This window comes from Acipenser ruthenus, chromosome 18, assembly GCF_902713425.1.
Source record: "Acipenser ruthenus chromosome 18, fAciRut3.2 maternal haplotype, whole genome shotgun sequence".
Classification (NCBI taxonomy): Eukaryota; Metazoa; Chordata; class Actinopteri; order Acipenseriformes; family Acipenseridae; genus Acipenser; species Acipenser ruthenus.
This window is the reverse complement of record NC_081206.1, coordinates 30,103,843-30,119,484: the sequence shown is the minus strand read 5'-3', so window position 1 is coordinate 30,119,484 and position 15,642 is coordinate 30,103,843. Positions and strand designations below refer to the sequence as shown.

General features: G+C 38.3%; 1 protein-coding gene across 3 annotated transcripts in view; it reads right to left on the bottom strand.

The window, feature by feature from the left end:
• Positions 1-15,642, bottom strand: part of LOC117416750 (nesprin-2-like) — a 147,074-nt gene that overhangs the window by 85,656 nt on the left and 45,776 nt on the right. For all 3 annotated transcript variants that reach the window (XM_058991956.1, XM_058991957.1, XM_058991958.1), the window contains 21 exons: positions 15,099-15,269; positions 14,088-14,238; positions 13,196-13,354; positions 11,283-11,450; positions 9,472-9,573; positions 8,631-8,834; positions 7,688-7,895; positions 7,460-7,572; positions 7,019-7,221; positions 6,742-6,849; positions 6,347-6,638; positions 5,436-5,614; positions 4,769-5,084; positions 4,307-4,471; positions 3,373-3,729; positions 2,651-2,784; positions 2,168-2,336; positions 1,908-2,081; positions 1,666-1,803; positions 955-1,098; positions 303-428 (listed from right to left, as the gene is read on the bottom strand). In XM_058991956.1, coding sequence (XP_058847939.1) covers positions 303-428; positions 955-1,098; positions 1,666-1,803; positions 1,908-2,081; positions 2,168-2,336; positions 2,651-2,784; positions 3,373-3,729; positions 4,307-4,471; positions 4,769-5,084; positions 5,436-5,614; positions 6,347-6,638; positions 6,742-6,849; positions 7,019-7,221; positions 7,460-7,572; positions 7,688-7,895; positions 8,631-8,834; positions 9,472-9,573; positions 11,283-11,450; positions 13,196-13,354; positions 14,088-14,238; positions 15,099-15,269 — 3,781 coding nt within the window. The remainder of the gene's footprint in view (positions 1-302; positions 429-954; positions 1,099-1,665; positions 1,804-1,907; positions 2,082-2,167; positions 2,337-2,650; positions 2,785-3,372; positions 3,730-4,306; positions 4,472-4,768; positions 5,085-5,435; positions 5,615-6,346; positions 6,639-6,741; positions 6,850-7,018; positions 7,222-7,459; positions 7,573-7,687; positions 7,896-8,630; positions 8,835-9,471; positions 9,574-11,282; positions 11,451-13,195; positions 13,355-14,087; positions 14,239-15,098; positions 15,270-15,642) is intronic.

The following is a 15,642-nucleotide window of genomic DNA, read 5'->3' as shown; positions in this document are numbered from 1 at the left end:
TGCAAATATACATTTTAGGGAAGGGGATCACATGGGGTAAATACGAGACATTTTGAAAGTCTTCCCTCTCAATGTTTCATCAAAATGTAAGAGTCATGAAACCAAAAAGCAGGACCTACTTTACATGAAGGATTAATTTATCAATTGAAGTCATTTCAATCTCAATAAAACAAGGGTATATAATGTGTCCAGATTTAACAAAAACATCTCACAAGAGTAATGGCTTACTGCTCCAGTACTTGCACTTGGGTGTCACTTATCTGTCAGGTATTGTAGTACAAGGCACTTATAGATACACTTACCCCAAAGGTTCCATGGCTGGCAATGGAGGAAGACATTTCCAGCCCCCCAGTGTCTATCTGTAGCTGCTCGACTGACCTCACCTCTATTAGCTTCTTTTGACCTTCACCAGGCGGAACCAGAATATCCTAGAGAGAAAGAAACAATGTATTTTGTACATTTGAGTATATTATCACCCGTACATTGTTATAGCACTTTAGATTACAGAGATGGCCTTGTAAACTACAGCTTGTTACCTGATGTAACTACACGGTAACAGCAATCTACAGGCCGTTACCATGTCATTAAACATGTATTCCATAGTAGTTTATGTATAAGAGCATATACCATTGGGAGTTACACAGTTATTACCATGTTATAGCATGGTTATGTCTGCCCCGTATTCTACAGTGCTACCAAACATTTAGCACAGCAGATGTATTGATAAGAATGGTTGGCTATAATATCTCTACACAGCAGAGTATTCATGTTTTCAAGATAGACATGATTTCAAAGAAAGGATTGCAGGGCTCATTCTCAGCCTTATGTATTTTGAGAGAATTTACACAAAAGAACCAACAGCTTTTGGCACAGATGCATTCCACCTGTTTGAATGCATGACCTCACTTTTAGAAACAGACAAGTCAAACAGTATTGTAGCATGAAGAACTGTACCTGATGGGTCTCAGATGTCTGAATCTGTTGCTCCAGGAGGTCTGGTTGAAGGGTTTGTTCCACTTCTGCTCCAACTTCTTCATCTGGACAGTCAATCAGTTGATAGTTGCCTTTTTCTTCGTGTTTCTTTTGATCCTGAATTGTCTAAAACAGTTAATGTGAAAATGTATTAGAACACCTTAAGTTGTGTCATGTATATTCTTTATAGACCTACCTGCATGAAAACTTCTGGGTCTGAGAATTTGAATTTTCGGTCAGCAGTTAGTGATATAGAAACAATAGACACTCATGTGTGAAAATGTTAGACCACTTTGTGCTTTAATTAGGCAACTTAAACAACTTCTAAAAAGTCACATGCATTTGACCATGAGTGGCTATGTGTTCCATGTATCTCACGGTTTTAAATGAGTTGCATGTGTGTGGCCTATTAAAGTCATCAATTAAATGAGACAATCACTAATTTCTCTATTTTGACAATTTTCCAAGCTTTTCAGTTACAAGTGGTTTGATTTGAAATGCATAACAAATCAAAACAGAATCACTGCGGTGTTCTAATAAATGTGCAGCACACTACTGTACATACAGCAAGGGTTTCATGAAACATTCCACTCTTTGTAACTGCATTTTACTGTTGTGTCAACAAGCTGTTAAGAAGCAGTTCATACATCACAATGTTGTACCATTAAGCTTATGTTTTTTTTTTATCAATACCGGAGGTGTTTGAATCTGTTGATGTTCCTCTGGGAGTTCAGGCTGAGGTGTTTCCTTTTCAATTCCAGTTTCTCTAGCTAATGTATCAGACAGCTGATATCTGCTTTCCTCTTCGTGTCTCTTTTTATCCTCAAGAGCCTAATGTTGAATAAATGTAAAAAATTCAGTTACAGTCCTATAGTTCCCCTCCACAGTTCTAATTGGTTCAGTTTGTCCATCAGGATCCTCCTGAGTTCTCTTACCTGTAGTTCTTGACAGAGAGTGCTGGTATATTGATTCTCCTCTTGTAATGTGTTTGATATTTCTGTTGCCAGCTTCTCACTCTGCTCCTGTCCTACAGCATCCATCAGGAGCTCTTGATATGGCAGAACATCCTTCAGTTCTTTCTTTAGCATTTCACGGTGGTTGAGAAGATCCTGCATGAAACAGTGTTTGTTATTTACCACCTTCTTGTCAGTCGTTCTGTTACCCAGAATGTATTATGATTTCGCCAGCTGTTTACCTGAATGGTACTTGTGGCAAGGGCAGAGTCTGGAGACAGGTGGGTCTGAACACACAATGCTGACTTGACTGTAAGTGTCCACTGCTGTAAAGCTTGTAAAGGCTTGAAGAAACGATTTTCTAGGGTCACTTTACTACTGTGCAACCCATCTGAGGTTTGCGACAATAAGCTTTAAACAGAAAAACAGAACTCAGTCAGTAATTAGCTCTCAGTTAAGTTCTTCATAAAACACACAGGGGTGGAAATCATATTATATCACTGACATCATAATCCAAACTTGTGAAAGTGAAGCCTAAGCTGTGTGAGATGACTTTACAAGAAAAGACTCCACACACAATGCATTAACATACATTATCCTTTGGTACATTTAAGTGTTTACATTACATTAACATGCAATGTTTGCTACAATATTGTTTGGAATCTGATAGATTGGCAATGTATTTATGATATCTGTTCCAGTGAACAGCATTAATGCCTCTTTACCTGTAATACTTTTGGATTACTTCAGCGGCAGCCACAGTTGCTTCTGGAAGCATTTGCTGAGATGTGCAAAACTGTTGGTCAGCTTTAAGATTTTCCACTCTGCTTTCAAGTCGATCCAAAGTGTTCTTTGTGCCCTGAAGGAGAAGCCTTATTAAACAGTGAACAGGAAAATACCAACTTTTACAGTGAGGTAATCACACTGAACATCAATACAATCATTCACACCCACCTCATTAAAAGATCACCGTTAATAGGATTCAAACACAGACCAGAAGTAAAAATCATATTCATCACTAGTTTCGAGGAAATTATACCACTGAAACTGAACTCCTGCTGTTGCACATACGAAAAATGCACAGTGCAGTTCATTTTTGTTGCTGAAATACATATGTATTGTTAGTTTTAGGGAAAATTAATCAGGTACAAAACATTACAATGAATGCACAGTAAAACAGTATTTGCAATAAACAGGTAGTAATAACTAAAAGCAGTTTCCTTTTTGAGTCTGCTGTGAAAGTTTGACCTTAAAATGTGTAGCACTTCTAAGGAATTTTTTCCTTAGCTGAACCAGAGGCAGGTAGCTGTTAAAACTCTGTCTCTCCCAGCAGGATTTGCTACAGGACACTGATGTTTGGAAGACCTACTGTACACTGGCGATGGACTCATAACCAGGCTCATATTCTCAATTTAAAAGGAGAGATAAGAGTAGAAAGACTATTTACCATGTTCACCCGCCAATGTTCTGCTAGCTCATCCAAGCTGGAGTTTTCCTGTATCGGACTCAGTGTTTGGGAAAGCACACTCAACTCCTCCTCTAGTTCACCAGCATCTTGCTTCATCCGTTGTACTCTTCTGGTAAACTCCTTCTCGGACAGGAGGATTTCATTCAGCAAACCTTCACAGTGCTCCTCCATCTGCACTATTGCCCTTCTCGTGTCTTGGTGCTGGCTCTGAAGGCTCTGAATCTCCTGTGTGATCGCTGTCTGCCCGGACCGAGTGGTATTTTTCTTCAGGGAATCACCCAGAGCTGTTACGTCTCTTATTACTTCTTCTTGACGGGAGATGGGATTCAGCATACCCTGTGAAACAGACAGCGCTGACTCATCACACAAACACAGTTTAGGTTCTGCACTGAAGTCTTCATACATGACTACCAAGATAAAACTGCTCACTAATATCCTTCACCATCATTGTGGTCTATAACTTCCTTACTTTTAGTACTGTTTCTAAGTGCTCTTAAATCGAGCACCATGGCATTTTCTCACTGTTAACTCCTAAGTACCAATGACAAGCATCTTCTCAAACCAATACAATGGAGAATGCATCTTGGGATCTCTAGGCTTCTAAAAAGATGCTATAGGTACTTCCCAGAAGTCCTCCCTGAAATATGGATTTTTAAATACATTTCACGGATAGAAATAAGACTCCAGTTGTATAGGGGTTTTATCCCTTCTAGGCTTCAAGAGTATAATTTCTATTATAAAAATCTCAATATAAAACCAACAACGGCTCAAACTTTTATGAATGCAAGTGTCTTATTTCCATTACTGTTTTTTTTTTTAAACGGAGCGTCAATGCCAGGTCTAAACAGGTTCTGAATGTAAATTGCATTTTTTTTTTATGTATCAGTTAGGATCTAAAATATTTCATTTTTACCTTTAATCTATCAAGGGTCTTTTCCAATGCTGGTCTTTCTTTAGGAGTAGCTCTGAGAGATGGGATTTCTTCACTAAATGAGTCTTGAGTGGTATGGAACTCCTTGAGTAACTTCTGATAGTGATGGTGCCTCTCAATGCTATCTTCCAATGTATGAACCAAACCCTATAATTACATTGAATCAGAGTACATGTTGATTGTTCTACATAACAAAAAGTGAACTATCTTGAAATAGTATGCATGGCCTTCATGAAGTCTGGGGAAACAGTTTCAAATAAAAAAATAAATCTGTATTTCAGATTGAAATTCAGTTTCTTTTAAAAGTTCGTTGCAACAAAAAAACTGTTGTTTTTGAAAATGACTTTACAGAAAACCAGCAACTATGCTTCCTTTATTATTACTTCATGTAGCCATGACAACTGGTACAAGAGAGAAAAACATGTGTTTATACTGGGTACAAACCTTTAAATCCTTCAGGAGACAGTAATTAGGGTTTAACATTTCAACCCAAGATGCTTCATTAAAATTCACATCATGAGTAAGGTGAAAAAGGGCATCCTTTTGCACTTTTAGCATATCAAATGCTGTTAATATGCTGTGGGCTTCTTGTAGCAACATCCTGCACTTCTCCAGTGATTCATATTTCCCTGTCAGGTCCGGCCACACGAACTCCACAGAAAGGTCTAATTTCTGTTGCGAGATTTCACTTATTTTTAACTGAACTTTTTCTTTGGCTTCCAAGTAACTGTTCCATCGACCTAGAATTTCCTTTAAGTGGCTGGAAAAAACATTCACATAACTTAAGAAACCGTGTACAAAAAGCATAACTAAGGCATGCTTTATTTAGGAAAATGAGTCAGCAAGACCAACAGCACGTCTATGAAAGAACAGGCCATACAAAAATAAAGACAGAATACACTTCCACAACTTTAGACGTCCAATCAGTAAATCAGTAAAGTTCAATTGCGTCTACCTGAATATTGCTATGGTTCCAGCTCAAATACAGAAAAAGTACACAATAAATAATATCAGTGTGAAAAAAAACAAACAAACAAGGAAAACATAGCTGTTATTTTCATAAAAGAGGGTTGGGGTCTAGTAAGTGGATTGTACAATGAAGACACCCTACCTGCAATGCTCTTCTGCAGATTGTAAAGCACTATTCCACTGTCCTGTGATCTCAACTATTGTCTGCTTGGTCTCAGGCCTTCTCCTATTGTCAAGGCGCATCTTTTCTGCCAGTTTAGTGCCTGCATCGTTCAAGAGTTGTATTTTCAAATCCCCTTCAGGTTTACGCTGAAGGATTTCCTATATTAAGATACAGCAGAAGTTCAGAGTAGTGCTGATAGAAAATGGTATTGACGCATGTTCACAAAAATCTATAGTCATGTGACTGCATTATCACTAAGGTCTAGGGATGTCAAGTGACCAGGAGACAGAAGGTCAAGAGTTATACTTGCATGCCGCCTTGTAAGGCTCTTAGAACTTGCCCTGGCTTAATAGACTTTATAGTTCGCTGCAACGCAGTGTAAAAAAGGGGTTGATAATCTGTTGTCTAAAATTCGACCTCAGTGAACAGTAGGGTACATCACAAAACCACCACACAAATCAACACTATTGGTAATGTGCATCATTCTGGAGTATTAATGGACGCAGAGACTGAACTGTAGCTCTTATGCTAAACAGGGAGGATATCAGTCTCCACTATCTATCCTCAGCTCCAAAGAATATTTAAATCCACTTGACTGACCAATGAAGCAAACATGCTGTGGGGAGAAGGAGAAGGTCATACATTTACAACATGAAAAAAACAAGAGATTGTGTTGGCAGAGGAAGGATGGTTAATGGATGTTAAAGAGATTTATATAATTACGGTATTCAAAGACTAGGGCACTTGTTTAAGTGAAGAGGCAGGGGTAGAACGTCTCTATCTGTGTATGAGGGTTTCTATAGTTACTCTAGATTTTATTTGACCGAAACAGGCTGCATGTATTGCACTTTAAAAGACAAAGATACACACAGAGCTCTGCACACCCTCACCTCTGTGCGCTGTATTCTTTCTTCGATCATGCTTTTGCTGCCCTCTGTTGATCGCACAGTGTCAATGCTTTCTTTTAAACCCATTATCCAAGCGAGTGTGCCGTCTCTGAGAGAATCAAAAGCCTCCAGATCTTTGGAAAGAGCCTCTTGTGCTTCTGTTTCCGCGGCGACTTGCACCAGCAGATTCTGATACCTTTCGATCAGTTTTGAAGATTCTTTGACAGCTTGGTCATAGGTGAGCCCTTGCTTCCTTAAGGAATCAACTATGCTGCTTAGGCCATCAAACTTTTCCCTGTGTAATAAAATAAAAGGCACACAGATTTCAATTCACTTATTTTGTATTGTTTTTATATACCTCCATTTACTTGCAATGGAAAAAGGATTGCCAATTGTACCTTTCTTTTACAATTTCCTGATAGAACTGCTCCAGTCCTTCAGCCGGAAGGGATTTCTGTACCTTGCTCTGCAACCACCGATCAAGAAGCGTGTACTCTTCTTGCAGCCTCAATTGATAAAACACAGGGTCATTCAAGAGAGAACAATTCTACACAGACTTGCGAATGGGTCACTTACAAATCCCAATCACTATATTACTATTGAACTATTAAAACCAGCAGTGAAAGATCACTCAGTACTATGGTGCATGCTGCTATATGGTATAGGGGATCTTACTTATTGAGTGATTCTAGGCAGTCCTGGAGATCCCTGTGTTTCTGCTGGCAGTGTGATGTAAATGTCTTGAGCTCTGCCTCCTGGTCCTGCAGCCAGCCACTGATCTGGTTCACATGTTTCACAGGCAGATGGGTTCTTATTTCACTGAAGCGCTTTTTAATGTTATGGATTTTCTTCTCTCCATCTTCGGACATCAGGAAATCCTTTAAGAATGAACCACATATCACAGTTTAATGCGGATATTGGATTCTACCTGTTCACTGCACAAATTAGACAGAAAGAACTATGTAACTGAAATATTAATTGCTGACAATTTGAAAGAATACAATATGTAGCAGGTTGAGTGCAAGGAATATTGACTACTGCTTCTACACTGAAATATCTCATGTTGGTCCCCACTGTAGAGAAGTGCCCACCAATGAAAACTTCAGAAAGTCCTACATTTAGTTTATGGAGAGAAGCTTCAACATCCTGCCTTTGCTCAGGATATTCAAAACATTCATTCACTGACAGCTGAATATCCTGAAGCCAGTCTTCATTCACTTTAACCTCATCTGCGACAAAAAATAAATAACCCAAGTTAGAAAAAGAGAAAGAAGACATTTACAAATTAAAAGACAACACTGGTGTTGCAGTAAATTCATTCTGATAACGTGAACTTTTTTTTACCACTTAGCTGGTGGATGAAATGGTCCTCAGTGGAGTGGACCTTTTCAAGGAGCAACTCTTGGACACTTTGAAGGTTTTCTGTTAGTTTTGCTCCATTCCTGTTCAATTCTTCCAGGTCTTGTGGATTGGCCACGCTGGCCAGGAGGTTAATCTCTACCAGAAGAGAATCCACCTGTTCTGTCTGATTCAGGAGGTCCTCGTTGATGTGCTGAGCAGAATACAGTGACATGGATTAGGACACAACACAGGGGTATTACTTAATGTGGTGATTTTATTGATGTTACTAATAGATCAATTAACATGACTAATAATTGAATGATCTGTGTTAATTGTATTTAATGCTCTAGGTAGAGTATGGTTTGTTTCCTAAAGGACGGGCTGATGAAGGCCTGTGGCTGCAACGTGTTTGCCTTGACCTGGAATTGTCGCTTTGTTATTTTGTATTTAGCTCTGGTTTTGAATTTTCTAATGAAATATTTTTTTGTGAATAAAACATGAAAGCATGATTGCTAGTGTTTGGGGAGCATGTGGCATTTTTCTACTGTTTGTGTGGATATCTTGTGCCTGCAGCACCCCATATTTTTCTTACAGCATGCTTTATCAGTACCATGCAAGAAGAGACCGGAGTGTCATTCCAGCTCAATGGAGCCACATGTTTAATTGCAATAAATTGAAACAGTTTCAGTTTCTGAAAGTTACCTAGGTATTTATATTTATATTTCTTATGACCACTGACCCTCTTTTTGTATGGTTAGTCCCTATATGATGCCTGTCTAGTAATCTACTTAGATCAATACTATAACCTGCAGTCGTAGCAGTCCAGCGGTTTCAGTACTTGCAAGTAGTAGATTCTTTAAAAAAATAAAAGTATGCCAAACTGGGAACTGTAAATATTTTTCCCCTTGTGCATTGAAACTACTAGTCCGCCTGACATGTACACTACCTTTAATCGATCAAAAATGTTTGGATGGTCAGAAACAGCAAGGCTGTGTACAGACTCTTGGATAGCCTGTAGACAGCAATGGGACTGGATGAGTCTGTCTGCAATGTGCTTCTTGACAGCAGTGAACTCTTGAAACACTTCACTGCTGTCTTCATAGAGTTCTTTAACGTGCTCCATCCTCTTCTTCAGCTGGGTTTCGATGACCTAGAACAATATCAAGCATGATTACTGTGTGGCCTCATCCCTTGGAATGACCCTACAGCTGAAGACATTCTTTAAATGAAAAGTGTTGAATGTGGCCTGCTGGTAATTGATTGATTGTCAATTAACCCCTGGCCACACCCTATAAAAAGAGATGAAACAAATGTTTGGAGAGTGTGTGGAGCTGTGCGCTGCAAAAGGAGAGTACGTTTGCTGAAGGCGTTGACAAGCCTGAACAAGTATTGACGAAGAGCAAGGTGCTGTGTTTATTTAGAAGTGTTTTGTTCTAAACTTTTCCTGTGTTAGTTTATTTTGTAAATAATATAATAGTGCAAATACGCAGTTTTTCCAACCTTGACCACCCATCACTTTACCACAATATATATATATATATATATATATATATATATATATATATATATATATATATATATATATATATTATACACACACTCTCAGCAGCAAAAAACTAACTGAGCCACCAATTTTTTTTTTAAAGTGTCCCACTTAAGGACTGGCCAGGTCAGGTTTTAAGAAGAACTACAATATTCTTGCATATAAAAATAAAGGAAATGCATTGAATCACAATCCACGAGTCTGCATTTTCAACATCTAACTAAGAAACCAGTCTGTTGCTCACCTGTAGCTCCAAAGGAGATTCTTTGCTTTGCAGAAGCTCTTGTATCTCAGCAGCTCTACAGTGAAAACGCTCAATATTCCTCTCCTGAGCCTGTATTTCATCCTGAGGATTAAACATTTTTTTTTAAGAAGATACCATCAAAGTGCACAACGAAGCTCTATGCATAAAATGGTGGAATTGTAAAGATTTATAAGGAGATGTTTGCAACAGAATCTTTAAATAAAAATGCAAGTAAAAAAAAAAAGTTCTTCAAAAAATAAGTGGAATTCCAGCATCAGCACTTAGAATGGAAAATATGCATCGCATTTTCCGTGACAGATTGAAAGCCTGCTTAAACTTGCATGTTTTTTTTTTTTTTAAACAGATCTGCACACGTCTGCAGAGATGACTATATGTAAAATGCCAAGTCGGAATTACAATATACAAATGAAAACCTTACACCACTGCCAAACACTTAAGCACGTAAAAAAAAATAAAGTAAAAAAAAGTTTACCTTTTTAAATCAAACCTGTGTCGGAATGGTCCCGATCCTGATTCAGGATTGTTTTTCTCAATACTAGCAAACACTGTTTGGGGGTGTCTTCACTGATTTTTCTCGTAATGAATCTACTAAACCTGCTTGGTTAGCAATCATTCAATGGACAAATATATCTGGCAAGACCCAATTCCAGGAGTTAAATTAAACAACGCTTGACAATATTATATATAATCATCTAAAGCAACTTAACAGGAGATTCACAAGCAGCAAATGCCATTAGAATACAAACCCAACCTGCCCTATGGTTTCAGATACGCCCTGAAGCGTATTTTTTTGGCTGAAGAAAAAAAAATGTAACATAAACATTCTCAGGGTGCAGCCAATTTGTGTTGGTTCCTAGTGCATGAGAGCACAACAGCTCTGCTAAACTGAACTAAGGTCAAACACAAAAACAAGCCAACTAAAATGTAGCACACAATAGGCCTTCCACCACTGCCATGGAGCAATGGTATTTTCAATTAGAGATGCAGCTAACAGGCTGAGTTAACAGAGAACCCTTGAAGATAATAATTGCATAAAAACAAAAATGTTGACCCATCTTTTATAACCCTTTAAGAAACCCTTATTATTTGTATTTTCCAAGTCTTGGAGGGGCTAATCAGTGTTATACATACACAGAGAATAAATCACAAGAAAACGACATATTCAAAATAAAACTACGTGGCGTTGCTAGGCGTATTATTATCTGCATGTTTGTCACACCATCTGATTAATGATTTCAAGCATCAACATGTAGCTCTTTTGAGGCTTCACAGGAAGGGAGTTACCTTTGAAATCTCTGGGTTGGGTACTGGCAGATGTACAGTGATGTATATATTCAAAGTTAAATGAGTGCAGTAAGTGGAGGGGGGTTCCTTAAGATGCCCAGAACTGTGTACCATCTATGCATTTCAGCTTACAGGTGTGGAACATATTTGCTGGAAAAATCCAGTAATGCTTCAATAAAAACTGCATGTTGTTAATACTTGACGGTTTTAGTTCCAGAAGCATTTCAGTCTCGACCTAGGGCTAAATCTTAACTGATAATAACATAAAGTAAATGAGAATTCTTAAGGTTCAAATAACACGCAAAATAAAAAGGTTTTATTTGCTAACATTTCACACATATTGCATTCTGCATGTCTTCAAGAACTGTTTTGAAGACCAAGTAAAGTGAGACGTTTTATAAAACAGAATTAGGAGCTTACAAGTTCTTAAACAAATGGGAACTGACATCTATGAAAGTTGCTGGCCCAGCTTCTGTGTATGAATGAGTGTATGCTAATCACATTACCTCCAAATCTGTGATCTCCTGTTGGTTTCTGAAGCGATGATGCTCTGAAAATGCCCCCAGCTTGATCGTTGTCCATTCTTCAATGTCACTGGCTAAACTAATGAGCTTCTCCCACAGTGTCAGACCACATTTTATATTATCCAGATAGACGTCAGTCTTCTCAGTCACCTGGCATGAATAGTACATGGAAGATCAAAACAGTAAAAACTATTTAAAAATCAAGATTTTTGATGTTTATTGAATTGTGACATCCTTTCATATTTTACCCATGGCATTTCTCTCTTAAAACAAGTAAATTAAAAGGACTCGAAAGTGAGACAAAGTTTTTGTTACTAGTGTTGTAACAGTAACAATTTTTAGAACTTCTTTTTGTTGATTAACAATTAACCTTCAGTGTACTATCATGTTACCAAATGTTTTGTTTCTGGTTAGTTAATATATTGTAACCTATTTATAAAAGTGCAGTAGTCCCGCGTATATGAACACCTCCTAAGTTAACACTTCGGCTTAGGGAATAACCTAGTGGTGAAACGGAATGTTCCCATTGTAAAAGCTCCGCCTAAAGGAACAGGAACGTTGCTGAAAAGAACACATTTTTGGCACCAATAGCGATTCATTGAGATTCAATCTTTTTTTTTAAATTAATTTAGTCGTCGCCAGTGGTTTTTACCCCAGTTTTTTCCGCAATCTGGAATGCCCAATTATCATTTTTATCCCGGTTCACCGCTGCAACCCCCTGGCGACTTGGGGGAATGGAGGCTGAAACACGCGTCCTCCGAAACGCGTTCCTGCCAATCCGTCATTTTTCGCACTGCGGATCCACAACAAAGCCACCAGAACGATAGTGCCGAGGACAACACTGATCTGAATGGTTCCACTGCAGACCCTCAGGTGCCCAATCAGCCACAGGGGTTGCTGGTGCGCGGTGAACCGTGGATTCCCTTGCCCTAATCCTTCCCTACCTGGGCGGCGTTCGGCCAACTGTGCGCCGCCCCCTAGGAACCCCCGGTCACAGTCGGCAGTGACATAGCCTGGATTTGAACCTCCGATCTCCAGGCTATAGGGCGCATCCTGCACTCCACGCAGAGCGCCTTTACTGGATGCGCCACTCGGGAGCTCCCTATTCAATCTTTTTAAAACTGACTTGTCATCAAGAGAGTAATCTAGAGCTGCTGCTGCATTTTTTAACGTGTGTGTAGGGGCGCTGTGTTAATAACCATTGCGTTGAAATTCAATTCTCAAATTCATAATTACTGTGAGTGGCCTTACATATTGCGTCCGGTGGTGTTCTCTTAGCCGGAGACTACTATAGTAAAATAAAGGTAAAACATACAAACTGGTCCCTCTGTACCATGTCTTATTATTAACTTCACTCAATGCTAACAATCAATTTGTTAACAAATTAAAAAAATGCATAAAAAGTGCATTATTTTAGTAAAATTATGTAAATTGCATTTTGGCCTTGACATTTCCAGTTTTATTTGTTAATTTTTTAGTGGATTATGGTGACTTAGAAGCTACAGAAGTGCAATACTGAGTGTCAGTGGTTCAACCCTACATGACAATGCTGACATGTTATCTACCAACACCCATTGTGGGGGCATGCGGAGGTTAGGCAAGCACTGTGTCATTGTTTTGGTCATTAGCGATCCCAAAACACAGCTGGGGAGCAACCCTCATTTGCTGGGAAGAAACAAAGAAAATCATTTTTCAAATCAAGGCACATGGACAGGGCCTCCTTTAGGTTTTTTTTTTTTTTGAGTTCGTGACCCATTACTTTGTCTCATGTACAGTATCCTTATAGCACCACATCACACATGACTGAACGTCACATTTATAAATTCTGCCCAGGCGAAATCCATTCGGTTTACCACGAGATGTGTATGTTAATCAATATCTTTAAACAAACGTACATCTAACCACCGGTCGACGAGAGAGTCTGCCTCGCTCTCAAATGCAGTGTCTTTACAGCTCTGGATTTTCTTCAGCTGTGACTGCAGCTGTCTGCAGACGGTTCGGATTTCATCAATGTGGTCAGAAGAGCCACTCAGCTCCTCCTTCATTGTGCCGACCTGCAAACATAAACAGAAACACAGAACACAGGGCTAAAGTGAGGATTACAAGGGAGAAGAAACAGGGCTCTAAGACAAATCTGTGGGCTTCATAGTGAATGGAAATTAGTTGCTTTGGTGTATTAGTTGCTGTCCGATATATTACAGGGCCTGTAAGTAGATTAAACAGTCATCAAACCTCTCCAAGCTTTATGTAGAGGAGGAACCTGCAACTTTTGCTACAATGAAAACGCTTGCAAAAAAGTAGGACTTAAAACAAGGACTTACAGACAAAGTCTTATACACTTTTGCAGCCTCTCAAAATAGTCTCACATTAACCTGGATGCACAAACAGTTCTAATTTATGTTTGCTCAATGTACCCAAATTACAAATCTGCACAAAGAATGACAACATATAGTATGAAACAAATTTTTAAAGAACAAATAATTATATGTACATATTACAACGTGTATGATCATGGCAAGGATTAGTGTGCGAATTAACAGCTTTTCAGTTTTAATATTCATTAGATTTAATGTAAAATGACAGAAAGAGACGACTGCCATCTAGTGACAAACAGAAATATTACACTTTAAATTTGAATGATATTTGACCTGTTACATAAAATACAGCTATCAATACAATGACGACTGGATGACAAGCAGTCTCTCTCACTCAAAATAATAATGCACAAAAAAACAACTGGAAATCTGAATGAGCAGTGTTAATGGTTTCACAGTCCATTGCATTCACCTTCTCTATGAGTCGGTGCAAGTTGTCCTTTCCCATGTAAGAAGCCTGCTCTGAAATGGTGGTTTCTGCTCTCTGCAAAGTGTTGGATAGATCACTTCGGTAGCCTTGAAATTTCTTCAGCAGTCCCATCAACACACTGCATTGTTCTTGCCTAGAGGAGAGCAACAGTTAATATATCCTGTGTCTATACATATTAATGTAGCTGTACTACATATAATCTACCACTTCTCTCACAATGAATTTGCTGTTCATTTTGCTGTTTTTTCACTCAACAATGGTACAGATTAAACTGACCTTTTTATACTGTATGCACAATGCACAATTTAAGCTACCTGATCTGGAATCGGATTCAAGTGGATAGACACAGAAGCATGGTTTCCTCCAAATCTATATACTCCAAATATATACCCGTATGTTTAAGACTCTAATTTACTGGACTGTTAAAATGAACCAGTTAATTGGATACTCTGTGAATCTGTTAATTAGTTTTGTGAAAAGTAATTTAAATGAATTAAGATGATTCATTATTCAGGTTGGTTTATTAGTATTTGGTTAATGGGATCATTTAAATCAGAGAACAGGACAATAAACTACAGTAAGTGCTGCCATCATTCATTTGAGTAACTGTAGATTTGAGGGTTGCACTGAAGGCTGTGATTTGAAGCTAAAACCAGGTTGGTCCCGTCAGGAACAGTTTAAGAGAGCAGAGGTAGGGCTGCACATCAGAGCAATCAACTACAAGGTTTAAAAACCCAACTGTATAAATGGGTAATTGTATGTAAAAATGATGTGTAAAAAATGATGTAATTGTATGTAAAAATAATGTGATATCTTGTAACAATTGTACCTGGATGAGGGCATCTGCTAAGAAATAAATAATAATAATAATAATAATAATAATAATAATAATAATAATAATAATAATAATAATAATAACAACAAGGAGGTGGTCTGTGGAATGCACACTCTCTTCTGTGTGTATCAGATTGAAACGGTTTATTTTTCACCTACCCTTCGGTTACTGTTCGTTCTGTTTCCTCCCACAGGGTATCCAGGTCCACAAGGCTCATAGTTTCCTCCTCACGTGATGTCGGAGGGATCTGATTGGCTCTTTCTCTTAGTCTTTGCAGGTCTCCTTCACAGGAGCGCATCTGGTTCTCTAGTTCTTCTAAGATCCTCAACCTGGATATAAAGCCAGTGTTAGCAATGGATAGGAGCATTACTGGAGCCAAATAATACACATTTTAAAATCTATTTGAATGAAAATGGCATTGAAGAACTCTAATGGTCACCTCCCGGACTTCGATTGCTGCTACATGCTTATTGTTGTCATACATGTACTTATTATCATATATTAACATTGGAACTGTATTGGAACTGTATATATATATATATATATTCCAACATTATAAATATCATATTCTCTATTCAAATGGATTTCTGTATTATTTGCAACCTGCAATCATCCTTTACATTTCTATGACAAACAAATAATTAAATGAGGTAAAAAAAAAAAATGCAGAAACCAAAAAAACACTAACTAAAGAAAAGCAGA